The following is a 19,578-nucleotide window of genomic DNA, read 5'->3' on the forward strand; positions in this document are numbered from 1 at the left end:
TTATAGTGAAATTGCGATTAATTTTTAAATGTTGTACCGAGACAGGGAATAAGTTTTTAATTATCGTTGTAGCAATTTATCACATAATGAGCCATCATATAATTAGGCTGCAAGGTACCTACGTGATGCAATTTGGGTTTATGCCGACAAAGGGACCACTGATGCAATATTCACTGTCTGACAGCATCAAGAAAAGAAGAGTGAGCTGTACTTTGTTTTTGTTTATTTGAAGATGGTCATTAATGGAGTTCCTAAGTAGGTGGTGAAGTGGGCAATGGGAAAGCTTGGGTTGGGGAGTGTATGGTCAGAGTGGTTATGGAATAAAAAAAGGTGCTCACACCCAGGTGAGAGTGAATGGAAATTTCAGTGATGAATTTTCTGTGAATGATGACGTGCATCAGGGGTCAGTCCTGAGCCCGCTGTTGTTTATCATGGTGTTTGAAACTCTTTCACGTGACTTCAGAAATGGACTCCAAAAGGAAATGCTGCATGCTGATGACCTGGTGTTGACCATGGAGAGTGAGAAGGAGGTGGAAGAAAGATTTAGGAAGTGAAGAGATGGAATGTGGTACTGTACAAGAATTTAAAAGTAAATGCTGATAAAACAAAAGTAATATTATCTAGGGCTGGTGACAGTACTGTCAAAACAGAGGGAGTGTGACCATTTGCAGATGACCACAAGAATGTGGGAAGTAACTCTACCTTGTGCAGTGTTTGTAATAAGAAGGTGCATAAGAGATGTTGTGGTATTACAAGTAGGTTGAGAAATAATGCTGACTTTGTGCGTGTGGTGTGTGGGGGAGGTCATGTAGAGACTGAATGGTGTGAACGATTATTCTTGTTGGAGGGTATCTTGAGTGTTTGGAGAAGTTTTGTTATTTGGGGGATATATTATCATGAAGGTGGGCTCTATGACTAGGATAAGAAGTTGTTGATGGAAGTTCAGGGAACTGTTGCCCCTCCTTACTCCTTGCACTGCAAAGGCTCTCTATTCAACCTACAGGGTCATTGTATGCTGCAAGCATTAGGGGTGTAATGTTGTATGCTAGTGAGACCTGGGTAGTGAAGGAACAGGATATTCATTGGCTTAAAGGTACAGAAATGATAATAATTAAATGGATGTATAGTGTATCCTTGAATGGAAATCTGGAAAGGGCTAGATTACAACTGAAGAGTTGAAAGGCAGGGACTTGCATGTACTGTATTAATGTTGTGGTGAGGAGGGGTAGACTGAGATGGTTTGGGCATGCTGACAGGATGGAAGATGATAAGTGGGAGGGGGGGTGAGAGGTATGAATCCTGAGAGTAGGGTTGTGAAAGGCAGACCAGAAAAGACCTGGAATGAGGTCACAAAGTGTGACCTCAGGGATAAGGGACTGAATGGGGAGGCTGCCAGAGATAAAGCAGCATGTAAAGCCACCATTAGGTGACCAAGGCTGATGCATTCAGGCAAGCTGGAGCCTTTATAAACAAAGCAAAATTTGGGCATAACATGAATAAACTATTAAAAACTTTACATTCAAGTACTAAATGACTTGAGCACATGGTAAAGTGCTTTTACAGTCTCCAAAAGGAAGAAATATGGGTAAGTGGCTGTGAAGATCTGCTGTGTTAGACTGGCGTGGGTCAGAAGCAACCTCAGCTCCAGCATCTTCCAAAAATCACAACTAGCTCTTGATTCAATGAAACTCTAAGGGCAATTTCTACAATATCTTATAAACACATATGAAATACCAATATACACTGTACTATGACCTTCATTTGTGTAAGCTTGAGACCTGTCATCCTTGCTCTTACACAATTTGCAACTGTTGACTTTAGTTTGAAAAATACAATAACATACAATACCTTCTAATAAAAAAGAAAGAAAAAAAAAAGTACTGTGACCACAAACCCACTCCTCAAAACAAACAAGAAAATTTGATTAACACCATCCACAGGATATCTGCTACTGGTATGTAAGCACAGAAAACATCATCATCATCATCATCATCATCACAAAAGACAACTTGTTTATTTATACCTTTGAGGTTCATTCTCCTATATTATCACTTTTCCCAGAAAAATGTTTACCGGATTCATCACTGTATACGTACGTGGAGAGGGTTTCTTTAACATGAAACCAGATATCGCAGGTAAATTCATGTGAAGCGAAAACACGAAGCAGCAGAGTTGTAGGCAATTCTGACAGTGAATTCTTATTGCTTTCATTGTAAACAACAGAAAATGTATTCCATTTGATGCTTACTAATGCAGTATTGTAACTAATAATCACTAGTATATCAGCATTTGAATAAGACAAAAATGACTGCAGTACAAATTAACAGTTTTCAATTGCCTGGCTCAAGTTGTGGTAGGCTGTTTTCACCAAGAATATTTTCAGTAAAGCAAACTTAGTACAAAAGCACTTGACTAAAAATTAAATTATTCTGTACATTAACATCATGTGCATTTCTTTTTTCTGATCTTAGTTTCATTACTTACACATACAGAAAAATCTTGTGAGCAGATAAATTTACAGTACAGTACATCCTATCTGCAAACAATTGCTGAAGTTCTTCATTTGTATTTCATCCCCATAAAGTTTTGCATACCTTTAAACAGAAACAAAGGCAGTAAGTTGTTTGTTAAGTCAAAGGTCTACTGTAAGTCTGTTGTACTATACTGTACACACTGCACATTAAATAATGATATGAGGATCTGTAATTTGATATGATCAAATAATTCAATAATTAATTTAATTCATTTCAAAACAGTCACTATATAAGAGAATGGAAGACACACTGTAAAAGTGCTTCATTAGTGACAAGATCTAGCAATACTAAAGGATATCAGTGTAGGAGAAAGTTAGCTACTATATACAGTATGCAGCATTAGTGAGAATCAGTGAGTGTGCTTGAACAATGTGCATAAACTGACAAATACAAAGAAAGCAATTTTTTCCTTGAATCACAGCATACAAAAGCTCAAAATGAGCAGTCGGTAGATACAAGCTTAAATGAATGTGCTGATAAGCTGTGAGAAAACAGCAGAAAGCAGAAGTAAGATTGTTTCAATGTTTCACTCAGAAAGGAAAATGACACATGTTGAATGAAAATATATTTGTTCCACCTCTCTCATAACCTCAACTCTTTCAATACAACTGGGTACAGCTTATTTATTCTATACATAAATAGTGAACATATAAACACATCCTAACTTTAGTGGCAAGTACTGTACATCTTACTGTAGGTACCAGGGCTTGGTACCATATACAAGGATGTATCTATTATCAAAATGATTTTTTATCAGACTTCTAACTCAAGCATCCATATACTGTACATGGCTATACTGTACTCATAATAAAAGCCAGGTACTAAATTTTGTACACAAAGTATTAGTCACAAGTACATAAAGCAGGTGAACATGAATGGCTAAAAAGAAAAAAAAAAAAAAATCTTCCAACAAAAACCTGTTTCCCCTATTAAGGAGCATCCAAAAGGTAACTCTATGATAGCATTCTGGCAACTTCCTTTCATCTTGGAATTTACAACCCCAAGGCACGTGATATCCTTTTGATAACTAGCAACTGAAAATGCAAGAGGAATGCTCTCTTGACACAGTAATATCATCAAAAATTTCTCCAAAGCTATGAAATGGCAAGAACCCATTATGGATAGCTATGAAAATTTTCAGTCATAATCTGGCTCCCACTAGATGATGTAATTTAGCTGTTGGATGTACTAAATACCCCAAAAGATTAATATTAAACAGGAAAAAGACAGGAAAACTTTAACAACCTAAAATATACATTACAAACCTATGTCACTATTGTTTATTTTGCTGTAATATTACGGAGGAAATAAAGCTTTTAGGTGGATGAACATCTTACGTAAATGGCAGGATGCTACACAGTCATAAAATTTTGAAGTGTAATAACAGGTATTTTACCCTTGCACCCCAGGGAGTCATAAGATGCAGACATTTTTTCCACAAATTTTTATTCATTTTCTTCAAAAATATTAAATATGGCAGCTTTCCTGACACTGAATAGTAAGAGTGGCCTGCTCTGCTACTGTTAGGTCTCACAGATGCTACTGTCTCCAACATTATTATTTTTTGCTAGAAAAGGGATGAGAGTTCCTACTTGAATTTCACGGCCACAGCAAGAGTATGAAAGCTACAGAGGTACAAGTATATTTGGTGCCTATTTTCAGAGGAAAGAAGGTAGTTTTCCAATATATTCTATGATTTTACAGTATCCCTTCCATATGTGTGTATATATATATATATATATATATATATATATATATATATATATATATATATATATATAAGGGAAACAAATTAAAGATGAACCAAAACCATTAAGCTGTTCACTGTACGGGTCCAGTGGCACTGAAACTCCAACAGCCTGATTTTTTTTTTTTTTTTTTTTTTTTTTAAGGAATGAAACCACAAGTTATATTGAGGATAGGGGAAAATGTTATATATGTATTCTTTATGCATTAAAAGTGGCTAAAAGGGCAGGAGAAAAAATACCATAATAAGAAGTGCACTGGTATATTACTGCAGTTATCTTAACATCTTCATTATAAGAAATCTCTCCTAAATTAATTAAAATCACCTGGTGATAGCAACCAAAAAAAATTAAAATCATCTGCCTAAGGCATTAAAGCAATAAATTCATTCTTATCAGCTGCTAGCACATCACTTTAAGCTGGTCATGCTCAAGGTTTAGACTTTGCATTTGCCCTCACCTTCTGAAAATTCTGATGCATTTGGTAATGCAAATGAAAGCATCTCTGCATCTTGTTCAAATGACAGTGATTGAGGAATTTTCTCCTGCGATATAATAGCAATTTCCAAATAATGAGAGAAAGGCCAGAAAGCTGGTCTACAGCAGAAGCCGCAATGGACTTTGTAGGAGTGGAAAATGAGACATCTTGAATAAGGACGACAATTTTTGCATACCAATCTTTCAAGGCAACACCAAACATACACAACTCTCACGAGCAATTACAATACCTCTATTTAATCAACAAAATTCTTTGGGCTACTGTACTAAGTTATAAAAATATATTTCAGGAGAGGATGAAGTCAGAGGGAAAAGAGCTATAGCAGCTGGTGATACATGGGACAGGAGTGGGGAGGGGGACATCTGACAACCTCACCTGGCAAATCCATGACTCCTGGACCAAGATATATCAAACAGACATATCATTAACCAACAAATCACTGTGTACATGTCCAAGTAACCAATACTGTACAGCAATGCAAACATATGCTAACAACTCTGTGTGGTCACAAACATATACTGTTTCCTAGTATGGTAAACTGTACTTTAATCTTTGCTAAGTTAGGGTTGCCTGAATTTATAGTTACTTCTGTGATCTGAAAGGTCATCACACATAAAATTATGCTTAATTCATCAAGGAATAAACAAGTATTCATATTCAAAACAATATATATGATCTACTATCTTGATACATACTGAACTTCCTACTTGACTTGTCACCTCAAACCAGCAGGGCACTCATAATGGAAAAGACTTATTATTAAAAAAAAAAAGAAAAAAAAAAAAAGTGAATTGCCAATAAGTGATGACAACTGCACTCTCTGTGAAAAGTAACTGCAGCTATGCACCTCTCATACGGCAATCAGACAAGCTGCTCTCAAGTTTTATGACATTTCATTACTTTATTAATGATGGTAGCATTATCTTCTGTTACAAAAAATCAAATGCAGTGAAAAATGTACAAAAGGGATCGCAGAGCTATAAAGAAACTGGAAGTTTATGCTCTTTTGAAGCAAATGTGTAATTTTCTTGGATGTTTTGTAGTTCCACTGCTCATACTATACTGTACATGAACAATATCAGCTTGTAAAATTCCAAATAATAATACTCTAGGCTTTATTTAATTTCTTTTGATATTCACTCGCTGAACAATATGAGCTAGAAAATTTTTAGAAAATAATACAGCTCTTGGTCTTACATCTGTCTGTCTATCTACAGTCAAGTCGCCTAATTCGTGTATCTGTAAGCTGCGGATTTGTAATCTGTGGTACTTTGCCCAGCCAGCCCCTATTTTTGTTATTCTTCAGAAAAAAACTTGAAAAACACAGTTCCTAGGTTCCAAAGTGGCTCATTTCCGAGGAGATTTATATTATCCGGGCACCCATGATGTATTCCGCGGCTGATAGCCAATTACAGACAACCTAGACCCAGCAGCCAATCACAGCCCGGCTCTGGTGGCAAGTGTGCAGACTACAGCTGCCATGTTTTTTTTTACCTCCTGTCCCGCCAACCCCCAACAACGTGTGTTCCCCCGTGAGTTCTGAACACTACCTGGCCTTCTTCTTTTTGTCAAGGTTACCTCTCCCTGGGCTCTGTTATGGACAGCCCCAACCCCCCAAGGTGACGTTCAACCCAGCTGTTATCAAAGAAGAAGGCTCCTCTCAGTTATCAGCAGCGTTTAGACGTTATTTGTTGTGGCTAGTTAGGTGTAGGTAGGGTGCTGTAGGGGGGTTCCACAAGGGTCCAGACTAAATATCCTTTTTTCCTATTGGTTCTTAACTTTGTAAACATACCAGTCTCTAATTGCTGTAGATTAGGCGACTTGACTGTATCTATCAATCTCTCTCTCTCTCTCTCTCTCTCTCTCTCTATACTGTATATATATTTTTTTTACATTGACTCACACCTCAGAAAAATGTAGTTAAGCCACCATTAATGGCCATAAACAGGCACGGTGGTTATCAAAGGACCATCTCTAAACAGAGTCAGGGAGAAACTTGCTAAAAGCATACTATATGAAAGTGCAATTTTAAAAAAACCTGTACAGGTTTGTGAACTTCAAAGGAAGCTGCATCTGACAGAGGGTTATGAACCTGTGACAGTTGTGTGTTCTACTCTGCCATGGGACTACTTCATGTCCTAGTGTACTCGGAGTGTGTATAGGGAAAATTAGGTATCACTGCTACCTCTCAGTTGGAAAACTGTCTGATGACTCAAAGATCTCTTGATAGGAAACTTGATTTTAAGTTATGCAAAACATCCTTATTACTTCACTATAAGTCAATCATAACAGTACTTAAATAAGTCTAACAAAGTACCTGCACCAGAAATGTACAGCCCTTATCAGGATGCTTATGCCTGTCACTGAAGTTCATAATAACAACAAAACTATTAGAATATCTTGTGATGCTCTGGGTTGTGAGGTGTGTACCAGATGCTATTCATCCCTGGAGACTGAAGTGGCAGATATTGTCTATGCTGTCCTTTCTGCTTTTTTTCCAAACATTCAGGTTGTCAACTTTTTCACAGGGATACAAAAGTTAGCTGAGTAAACAGCTTTAGTTCTTTTTTCTTTTATTTTATTTACTTATTTATTCATTTATTTTTCTGGGGGGTGGGGCTTTAATAAGAATGTGCAAATTAAACTGTGGTAATTTCAAGTATACCACAGTATCAGCTTTGGGCAGGAGGGGGCAGTAGGGGCTGCTTAGGAAGACATTCATGTCCTTCCAGACACCTAAGTTTATGATCCTCTTGATGAGCATGCAGCTGTAGTGTGCAAGTGTAGCATCATACTACCTTGTCATGGGAGCAAAACATAGCATCTACATCTCCTATTCCCACAAGCTCCTGAGACGTGCAGGTGACCCTTGCATCCATTTTGGAGGGACAGGGATGACAGCCTATGTCTCAGAGGTTTCTCTATGCATGCATGCATGCAAGCATCATCCAATCCTACGTTGCCCCACGAGAAGCATAGGAGCCCGGGGCTAGGCAGTTGGTCCAGACATTTAAGATGAGAGTGACCAGCCTCACTCATCCCTGAGTGGCATTATATGAGCAATAAACCCCAACCACTCCTTGGATATAAACCCTCACTGGCTCAATCCGATTGGAACATGAGGTTTCTCTACCTGTCATACTTTCTGAATCCAAGGCAACACAGCTTAATGGAGATGACTTGCCACTCCATCTGTAAAGGGAAGATTCACAGGCGATTTTGGCTCAGAATCACAGAAGTTTTTCTCCTTCCTTGATCTACATGGGAATGCATGATCTTACGATGATGATGCACCATGATTAGTAGGAACGGATTTATGTGCTGTCCCACTAATATTTTAATCCCATTCCCTGAGTAGGAGGCCTACTGTCTGTCAGTGACAAAGTATGCCCAGGTCACCTCTGTGGTGAACAGATGTCAAAACTTAAACCACTGTTCCAGTAATAAGGCACCACTTAGAAAGCTCTCAGTTCTTCTCATGAAGTTTGAAGACTATTCCCAACTATGGACTGAAGTATCAAATATATTGGGGAGCCATATAATTGTGCATTAAAGGGTAAGCAGAGCTTGAGCTTGATGCAGTATAGCTATGGGCCCTTAGCAGGTTCCTTGAGGGCTATTTAACTTGTAACATTACAGGAAATACTGGCCTTTCTCAAGGTACTACCATGGGTCCTGACCAAAACAGGAAGACATCCCCTAAAGCCTTGAGGCTCTCCAGTTCTCTGGGCAGAATCTTCACTACAAGGAGCTAAGATTGTCACCTTAAGGAAAGGGTTCTTGTCTGCCATTTGGACTGGACATATGGCAGTGCCATGTAGATTTATAGCCTCGGCTATAGACAAGTGCAATGCTGAGCTTTCCCATGAGCAGATCACAAAGTATGAGAAGTGACAAATGCAGCAACAAATGATCCACTGAGATGGCCTACAGAACTATGAGGGGATGGCATAAGAGGCAATGCTGAGGGTTGGGGAAGTGTGGCTGTGACAACCTACCCTGAAACCCATGAGTATGGACACTGAAGAAGGGGAAACAGACAAAAATCATTACTTGTTAACTGAACCATGACAATGGGACAAAGTAAACTGCTACATTCAAGCCTGACTCCTCCCTACATGAAGCTACATGTACGAGATCCACAAATTAATGCTCCTGATGTACAACTCAAGAAATAGTGGGGGAAAAAGGGAAAAAAAAAAAAATCAAAAGGGGAAAACAGAAAGCCTCAGCCAACAAACAGAGGCTGAAGTATGCTACAGTCTTGACTGCACCTAAAGCTGCCACCAACCACATTTTCCCATCAAAGTTCTGATTTAAGCAGTTTGGTGCACAAGGGATGTAGCAGTAGGAAAGCCACATGACAGGATCCTAGAAGGAAGGAACTAGTACTCACAAGGTGCAACATGAGCCCACATTCACTGAAGAGCACTGCACATGAGCACTTAAATTTCACTGAACAATGTACACAAAACAGCTCAATATATTTCTTGGGATAATGAGAGACCTCACAATGTAAAGCTGGAGGGAAATGTATCAATGAGCATGGCTGCTACTGCTGCTGCTGCTATTATTGTTGTTACAAAGAGTTACAAAGAAAAATTAGTATCTCAAAGACCTTGCTGTCCATACTAAGGAGATACTGTAGTTCATTTACACTTGAGAATGCATGTCCAGTACACATTCATTCTAGTGTGTGTTAAAATCCTACTGAGATTTCTTTTAAACTGTTCTACTGTAGTGCTATTAACAATATTCAAGGGTAGTCTATTCTAGATGGAGCAGATATTGTTCAAGAAAAAGTTTTCACATGTTTTTGTTGTTGTTGTTATTGTTTCCCCCAAGCTCTTCTGAGTATGAACCTGGTGGACTGTAGGCTCGTGTTGCCCTTCTGCTGTCCAACATCCCCCTTGCATGGAAATGGGAGAGATCTGAGAAAAATTTCCATAACTGGGCAGTGGAGCTGCCTGGTTCTATCAGTTCTATCTATTTCAGGGTATCTCTCTCCAGTACCAACACACATGGTAAGACAAAAGGATGCACTGGAGGTGCCACTACAAGTACTGAAACCAAAGCAGTTATGATGACATGTGACAGTGCACAACATAATGTCAACTTTGCCATGAAACAATTTCAGCTCCAATATTGCCTGCCAGGTGCAGCCTCCTCTATATTTTACAAAGCTTTGAGTTTTACTTTCATAACACAGACTGGAGTTTCAGAACTTCTCTCCTCAACACTGGAAGTGATGAAATGGTCCCTTTACTGACCAGGTATGCCTGAATATGGAAGTTAGTGGCAGCTGAGTCGCACTTTCCTCAGTTAATGAACTGGTCATGACCGAATAATGATTATAAGGAATTTATACTACTATTCACACAATATGAAAACAATGCTGAACATTTCATTACAAGTACATTCTACAGGGAAATAATGCATAATACAGCATCCAGAATGTTATTATTACTAATTATAATTTTGCAGGTACTCTTATAAAGGATGGTTATTATTCTTAAACACACAGGATAAGAAACTCAGTCACATTTCTATGGAAAATCCACATTACTGTACAGCGAAAGCCAGAGTAAGGTGATATTTGGGCAAACAATGTTTTCAATATGCTAAGATGTAAGTGGCTGATCTCATGATGCCTTATATTTCTTGCTCTGGTGCAATTATTTTCCTTGGCATATATACTTGTATTAAAAGTGCATATTAAAAATACCAACCTTTTGTGATGGGTTCTACGATGAGGTGTGTGGTCACGGGCATGAGGGTGGAAGTCTCCTTCTGTGGGTGGTGTTGAGCCCCCTGGAGAAACACCTCCCAAATTGCCATCCATTCTACCTAATCGACCTCCATCTTGGAAACTCACATAGCTGGCATCCTGGACAGAGTACTGGAAAACAGCATTACTATCAAAATGAAGCTACCAAGCAGAGTGAAAGAAGGGGTGGGGAGAGAGAAAAATGCAAAAGGGTATGATGGTGTTGCAACCTGGCAAGTATGTGTCGAGCTACAATCTGTTTGCTCTTGATCTAAAACAATGAAATTTTATCAAAGGCAATGATGAGCTACTTGATATGAAATTAATTCAATATGGATAATTGGTAAAGTGATAAAATTCTAGTTGTAAATCACTGCCAACGGCTACTGTTGCATGAGACTAGAATTTATAGTTCTTAAGATCACCAAAATATGGTAGGTGTGGTAATTTTCATATCAAAACAAGGAAAGAATGAAAATAACTTTGTGCTAAAGTGAATCATCTGCGACACATTGAGTGAGCTGCTGCTTCAAATGAGAAAGGGCTTAGATTCTGCAGCCTGAGAAACATTGCAAATGATGCAATATTGCAGGGTGAAATGGCAGATGATGCAGTGTATTATAAAAAAAAATCTTTTCATTCCATCCCGATACAAAGTCCCATGCTTAACTATGGATAAGGGTCAAGATGAAAATTATTTACAGTCATCACTTGAATAATATAAAATAAGAGCTCTTCCAATTTTTTCTTCCAAAATATCACCATCATCCTTTTTATGCTTCACATGGACACTTCAAACTGGATAATGTAAAGCAATGGTCTTTGATCTCTTTTGGGACATATTTCATAGTGGGAGTTTCCAGTTTCACATCTTCCTTCAACACTGTAGGAGCTATAAAGTAAACACACAAAAATTAGTGGGAACGAGGGTCACCATACCTATATACTGGTACAAGAAGCAGGAAGAATCATCAACCCATCAATCAAACCTCTTTTGTTAAAGCATTATTGGGGTATTACTGTACTGTGATACAGCATGGTATGGATACTGTTTATAAAAATTGCTGCAAACTGGGTGCTACAGACAGCTTTTGAAAGGGAGACTGAGGGGAACACTCAAAGAGAAAGATCATGTAGTATAAAAGGAAAGAGAAAGAACACATTAGTGGGAGAGAAGGATGAGAAAGAACATACAAGATTATGTTGTCTGGATATGTTTTAGCTACAGTCATTCTCAACAGACTTCTCCAGGAGAGAGAAATGCATTAATAGCTATGATAAATTAGCATATTGTACCTGATCATCCCTCTTGCTAGCAGGCTCTACATTCATATCCACATCATCTGCTGCAGTGTCTACTGACGACAACCTCAGCACAGCCAGAGGCTTCCTGTTCTTGTTGTCATCACCTCCAGCTCCCCTGAAATAATCACCAATGGTAATTGCAAAATGTAGTAGGGGATCATCATCTCTAGCTCCCCTAAAATAATGTTTAAATGATTTCTGTTTAAAGGATTAGGGAATTTTTTTCTGGGGAATGCAAATCTCCAGTAAGATTTGCACAGCTACCAGTGGTAAAAATATCTTACTGAAAATTTTGGTGGAGGAAAATACAAAAAGTTATGAAATATTTCTACAAGCTGAGATGAGAGTAAAGAGAGAAACCCTGTGACTGAAGATAAGCACACAACTAAATAAAAAACTCTTGTGATACTCCAGTAATACTGTAGTAGTCCTATCAAGCTCCTGCAAGGAAGGGCAAGAATCCAAGCAAAAGCATTAGTGTAAGCAAAGAAGTGTCCTAGATGGAATAAACACTATCAATCATACAAATTTTGCTCTCTTTACCACAATACAAGTAACCTCCTCAACCACAGCGTTTTTTTTTTTTTTTTTTTTTTTTTTTTGCTACTCTCAGACGATGTTCTTCAGCTTAGGAAGGACTCTCAGAGTGAAGTTGTATTGAGGTTTTCTCTTACTCCTTTAGCTCAAAGTCTCTAGAATGTTATGTAGACTGTCTGAAAATAAAATGTTAAGCAAAGGTGAGGGCAGACACCATGAGGTGCTTAGCTGGGTGCTTATCTCCATCACTTAGGTCTTTGTGCCTGTAGCAAGTTATTTACCCACAGTCCTGGGATACAAGGCTACTGGATCATCCAGGTTACCACCGTTATCTCTCCTAGTGTTACCAATCCAGAAAAGATGGACAGACACCTGAGTCAAGTGATGTCAGCTGTCCGCACATGGGTTCAAACTTTGGCACTATCAAGCCAGCAGCTTTATTGCTAGCAATGTTGCCCACTTGACCACTGTATTGTGGTCGAGAAGGGAAGAAATAAAAAATAATAAAAACCTATTAAACATCCCCTGACCGAATGGTTTAACACCTCTAACAGTTCATATGCATGTGAGAAAAGCCAACTATTTACCTTGGAGTAGTAAGGCCTTGTCTGGAGGCCATGACAGCATCACCATCCCAGTCAGTAGAGCACTCCAACCGGCCTTCTTTCTCCTTCTCACCAACACCCTCACCCTCCTTCTCACACATGAACTCCTCGACCTGTTGCAAATGGAGAGCTACCTTGAATACACTTAGCCTACCCAGTATTTTATGTGCAACACAGCATTAGTACAAAACATACAGTCAACTCTCATTATGTCATCTTTTAAAATCTACTTTTTGCTATTAACTCCAGGCTATCAGGATGCCTCAGTCAAAGTAATGGCCTTCCAGTGGACTGATCCCTATGAGGTGACTGGAGGCTTCTTGATCATGGAATGCCATCAAGGGAAACAGATTGGTCCTCTATCCTTAAATGTACTGGACTACTCTAGCCTAGACTCAGATTTCTGTACCCCAAAGTGGGTAAAATGGATTTGATTGTTATTGCTGTCATTACCAAGAAGACCACAGTATATTACAGAATAACTGCCTGTTAAAGAGTCACTGCTACCTACAGTATATAGCAGATCTGCCAGTTTCCCCAATTTATAAAACTGAGTTCTGTATTTAGAAATGGTTGTAATATTTTGAAATGCATCTCTGAAAACGAGGGTTGACTGTACTGAATAAGGAGGGAACCTGATCAAAGTAGTCAACAATGCCCCTTTGATTGAATGATTTACTTTACTATTTTCTTGCTAGCTCTTCTCAATTTTATTAAACTTTAAGGAAAGCTTTCACAGGGAAGGGATTAAAAATTATCATTATTACTCTCCTTCACTATGAAATATCTCCCCAAAACAAATCAAAATATAGTATTCATGAAGCAGCAGGAACAAGATGAAATTATGTTCTTGAGCTGAAGGGGTTAACAGTAGCAATGGATAGATATGGATGAAATATAAATGTTATATATAATAAAAATTTGCAAATCATGAGTGCATATGGACAGATAGAAAGAAGTAAAGAAGGATGGAAGGATGGAAAGAAGAAGGAGGGAAGGAAGGAAAGAAGAACGAGGGAAAGAAGGAAAGAAGAAAGAAGAAAGGAAGAAATGGATGAACTTAGCAGTATTCTGCAACACGAATTTCAGGAGCAGGTGCAAGAAGCTGAGGTTATCCAGCTTGGCTGGAGTAAAGAATGTCTAAGAAGTTAGTAGTATACATTTCTGATACTGTGAAAAGGGAAATGCTGAAAGAAGAAAATCTGTAGCGGCACAGCAAAGAATGAGATCTGGTATGCTACAATAAACTTGCTATTATGAATACAGTATAATTAAGGGTAACTGATAGGTAGTCCTCATTATAAGTGTGAGATCTCTTCTTCACTATCTCAAGTTTGTACGTATGACTGTTTCTGTTGACTGGAGGAAACTGGAATAATCAGGTTTATTGGTATCAGTGGAATGTTAATGCTGCTGTCAGTTTTTCCATGATTTCCTAAGGACTGAATACAACAGAAGAATGTCAATAAAGGCATCTATAATGAGGACTCACTGTACTGTACATACAACATACTGGATGTGGCTTTCCTTTCTGTTGGGCATCACTACACATTCTGTAGTTCTTACAAATTCATTAGTTCTGAATGCTACACATTTTCTATGAATAATAATCAATATAATCCTTAGAAAGATCCATTCTCAATTTTTTCAGAAGTACTGTAATCCCTTCACCTGAGGACACCAGTTTCATTTTATTCTTGTTACAGCCTCATAATTCTTTTCAACTTTGGAGAGACTTTTCAGGCAAGAGAGGTATTGCAAATGTCTTTTTTAACACCTGGGAGTAGCGTGAATAACATATACATTATGTCATCAGATGAAAGGGATAATACTAGATTGTACATAATACCACATCTTTGCTCTTATATTCAAAGGGTACAACTGTACTACTACAAACTAAACACCTTTCTTCATGTTTATTTAGCTATTTTGCCCACAGAAAATTACAAAACTATTGATCACTATAGTTCCATTGCTATTTCAAGGCTAATTTGCCAGTTTCCCCAATTTGTGATTTTTTGACATCACCAACTTAGAATCAGAACTGCCTATACTGTGCTGTTATAGGTATTTGAGTTTTTTCCTTCTCATTCTTTAGTGATCATACAGTAATGGTAAAGGCCCATCCCATATTACCACATGCAAGGTATAGCAGCTTGAGGGTAGGTTACTATCATCATCAACACTTAATCCCTTCAATACAGTGGCATCTTTTTAGTCTGTTCTTGCCACCTCCATAATTTTATTCAGGTTTGGAGAAACTTCAAACTGGAGGAGGAATTTGCATTAACCCCTTCACTACTAGAAGTCTGTTCTAAGTTGAATAAAACTGATGACAACAAGAATGATATAATAAAATTTCATCAGACTGAAGGGGTAAAGGGTGAGTGACCAACATATGATAATTATGGTACTAAATTAATTCCTTGTTGTACACTGATACTGTGTTTCCAAAACATGACCACATTTTCCATCCCAAAGGCGCTGTAAATTACAGGAAACTGGCAAACCAATTTTACAGGTATCAATGAAAACTGAAATAGGCAACTCTCCTGTATTTTACCGTAAATTTAGTAGCAAAATATTATGTAAAAATAAACAACATAAAGAACTTTCTGTAACTGACTAAAAAAACTCCATTTGTTCAGTGGGGATTCAAACTGTTGAATCCACACCAACTGTCTATCAACCTGATACCTCAGTCCACTAATTCGTATATACTGTACATGGCTTCTCACACACTATAATGTTAACTCTATCAGGATCAGGACAATTCTAACATTCTGTTCCAGCTAACACCATGCAATACTGTTCACCTGAGAGTGACAGCCTGAGAGAGTTCATATTATCACCATGAACCCTCCCGTAATCAAGATAATCAAGACAACTCAAATATTCTATTCCAGATGATGCGGATGTTTTAATTCTGACATAAGTGATCACAGAAGCCTAAGAGAATTAACCCCTTTAAACCTTAAAAGCATTCTAATATGGTTGCATTCATTCACCGGAAGTATTGGTGAACCTCCTTTAAGACACTTTATTTAAGCAGCTTATGAATTAATCCATACATCACTTAAAAGTTGCTCATGAGTCATTATAAAGCACTCTTCAGTCAGAAATGAGTTGGTTTTTGTTTCTGTTCATACTATAGCTCTTTCATCCCTTCATGAACCAGAGGTCTGAGAATGGCTGCTGCAAGAAGATTGCATGAAGGAGTTTTAGTGCCCACATTAACATATGGGTGTGAGACTTTGGTGTGGCATGAAAATGAATAGTCAAGAGTTACAGCAGTGAGGGTGGGATAACTGAGAAATGTCTGTGGAGTGAAGAGAGTGTATCTGATAATATAATATGTGGTTCATAAAAGATGTGAAGTGAGGAAGTCTGTGGGTAACAGTTGAAGAGGGACTGCTTAGGTGATACAGCAATATGGAGAAAATGGATACAAACAGATATAAACAGGGTGATGAAAAAGATACATGTGCAGGGGATTGAAAGGAGGAGAAGGCTTGGTGGGCTAAGAAGAAGGCAGATATATGTTATAAATGAATGCGTAAGAAAGCAAGGTATGGTGGTTGATCAGTCTTGGAAACTGACAAGATATCAAACTGGCTGGATTAATTTTCTAAGGAAGAGTGCATGATAAGGTTTAGGTATTCCTTTATTTAACCCGACAGCTGTTAGACTGATTCTATATGATAAATGATACAAAACATATACATGTGGATGGTTATGCCTGCGAGGCTGAGTTGAGATTCCAGGGGCCTTAGCAGTGAATGAACTAGTGTATGGCTAACTTCACTGGGCAGACTGTTGGTTAGTTTTTGCTCTATCATTTTTTTTTTTCCCCCCTGCTTTCCAGACTCGACCTCACCCCACCTGTTGAGAGGCATGATGATGATGATAATGATTGCTACCAATCATACAGTGAACGGTCATTAATCCTTTCAGTACAATGCAGTACTGTATCTTCATTAGGTTATCTACATCCCCACCAAATGGTTGATGAGAAGACCTCTAATAGGTGACGGGGTTAACCATGGGCCCAGTGCATGTGTATCATTAATAATGTTCAACTTTAATCCTTTAGCTATATGGATTTTTCTAATTTAAACAAAATCAGTTTGTGTTAATCTGCATAATACCTATGTGCACTCATAGCAACGAAGGGATCAACTAAGAGTGTTTCTGATCCTCTAAATGCGTGAGATATACACAGTACCTGAGAGCATTCATAACAAAGAAAGGGTTAACATCACACAGTAAGAGACTAGTGTCTGTACTTTGATAAAGAAATTTCTATTGCACAACAGCACCACAACATATCTAGATACTAAATGCAGCAAGTTATAAGGTACACAAGTACCATCACTTCTGGAACCACAATACTCATAGTCTTGTACTGCATGACAGGACTGATCCCTTTCTTTTAACGGATACTGTGACTCAGCTAATTAACACTATGGTAAAATACAGAATACAGTGCAAATGAAAGCATCGATGAACTTACCATGAGTGCTGTATTTAACCCAAAATTTTTCTACTCAATAAATAAGACCACAAATGGAAAATGTATCCTGAAAGTGCAATTTGCCTAAGAAGGGAATCACTACTAGCAATAAAACACAACAAACCAGAATAACTCTTAAAAATAATTAAACTTTTTGCATCCATAAAAAGGTCATATGCTAACTGTTTGCACTGTGCAAATACTAGCAATGTTTTGTGGCTGGCTGGGAAGGCTTGTGTGAGGAAAGGCCATCTTAGTCAGCTATAATCAGGTTACTTCACTTCCATATACAGTAACTCTTTACTATATGCTGCTTTTTTATGCTCTTTAATTGCAATTAAGTCCACAGCATATTTGGAACAACGAATGAATCGATGACGAATATGTGCGAAGTTTCATACAATGGTGGTTTCACTATGCTTGGTGGTAACCATATAACTAAAGTATGGCACCTGGTGGTTTAGTGGGTACTTACGGCACTCCAGTTGAATTGTGCCTGTGTAGGATTATATCCAAGAAGTGGTTGAGGTTTATTGCTCACGTAATGCCACTCAGGGATAAGTGAGGCTGGTCACTCTCACCTTAAAAGTCAGGACCAACTTGCCTAGCCCCGGGCTCCTATGCTCCTCATGGGGCAACATAGGATTGGACGATGGATGGATGGATGGAAACATTAAGGGATGTACTGTACAAAGATGGTTCAGCAGTATATGTGAATAAAAAGCAAACGCGAAAAAACAGTTCATTAACCTACATTGACAATACTTAAATGCTGATCCATGACTGGGTAATAAAGTTGACTGTGATAGTAAAGGTCACAGCATTGTCTTTCCTGTTGTAATATTAACCATTCTGCTGCAAGAATGACACTATGTCTCCACCATGAAACTATAATCAGCCTATAGAAAAGTTATAATGGCTGCGAGAACAGCAGAGTGAGAATGACATAAAGAAATATGGTAATGGAGTACGTGAGGGAGGGGTAATGAACTGTTATTACATAGGAAGAGAATTTTTAGAGGTACTTCTGATCAAACAGGCAGACAGTTTAAACCATTCTTGTAAGAGTTTCTGCTCATATGACAACTGGTGAATTTCTCTTAGCTAAATAAAAACATCTCAATCTAGCCTGAACAATATATCACATGCATAAATAGCAGCAAATGGGTTAGTCAGTTTCATTCTTAACTCTCTGCTATGACTGCCCTCAGCCAAAAACAAATACTGTATCTGATTTTTGCCAATATAAAAATTGTATCTGCATCCATGGTTACAGAGGGGCTTGACAGTAACAGCTGTTTATATTCTATCATCACACATAGCAAATATTTATGCAAACCTGTCCTCTGTGGTAACAACTTTAGAATTGCCAAAACAGTTACATTAACTACACTTCTGCATAATAATGCATTTTATGTGGACTTTTGATGAAATAATTTCAATATCCTCCTGAATCTTATTTCTACCTAAAGATGAAGAGAGGTAGAATCCAGACACTGGGAAAGACCTTGTGAAATGGACCACACAATCAAACCTTCGGAATCCTGGCTCCACCTGACAAGCTTAACCAACTGCATTTTAAAATATTATTCTTTATAAATGCATTTCATAAACAACTACCATATAGTGCCAGTCCGCTTATTATCAGGTTAAAAATTCCTCAAAACAGTATCATTTTCAATCTTACATGACTAGCATTAGAAGTCCAATTATGATCCCTGCCACTGCACAATATACTGTGCATTCGATACTTTACAGCAGACCAACCGGGTGGGAATAAAGTCTGCTACAGCCATAAGTCTATTATAACCATAATTTGTACTATGTGGTTCATATTTTTATACCATTCTCAACTTCACATTCAAAGATAAAACTGTAGTTTAATCCCTATTTACCTTGCATACTGAGGAAGCACAAACCATAAGTGGCATCTGTTCAATATACTGTAATACTGGAAAAAATAAATAAGACATGTTTGAAATGATATAAAGAATGGTCACTGAGAAGTTCAGTAATAATTACAGGTCAAGGGTGCAGGACGGACTGGGTAGGCAAAGTGTGCTTTACTCCAAC

At 38.0% G+C, this 19,578-nt stretch overlaps 1 protein-coding gene across 4 annotated transcripts in view; it reads right to left on the reverse strand.

The window, feature by feature from the left end:
* LOC145401239 (tau-tubulin kinase homolog Asator-like) overlaps window positions 1-19,578 on the reverse strand; it is a 203,311-nt gene that overhangs the window by 27,441 nt on the left and 156,292 nt on the right. For all 4 annotated transcript variants that reach the window (XM_080273571.1, XM_080273570.1, XM_080273569.1 and 1 more), the window contains 3 exons: window positions 12,975-13,105; window positions 11,842-11,965; window positions 10,508-10,677 (listed from right to left, as the gene is read on the reverse strand). In XM_080273571.1, coding sequence (XP_080129697.1) covers window positions 10,508-10,677; window positions 11,842-11,965; window positions 12,975-13,105 — 425 coding nt within the window. The remainder of the gene's footprint in view (window positions 1-10,507; window positions 10,678-11,841; window positions 11,966-12,974; window positions 13,106-19,578) is intronic.

The sequence above is a fragment of the Coenobita brevimanus genome, chromosome 55, assembly GCF_032717465.1.
Source record: "Coenobita brevimanus isolate Jiangsu-jjx chromosome 55, ASM3271746v2, whole genome shotgun sequence".
NCBI classification, from domain to species: Eukaryota; Metazoa; Arthropoda; class Malacostraca; order Decapoda; family Coenobitidae; genus Coenobita; species Coenobita brevimanus.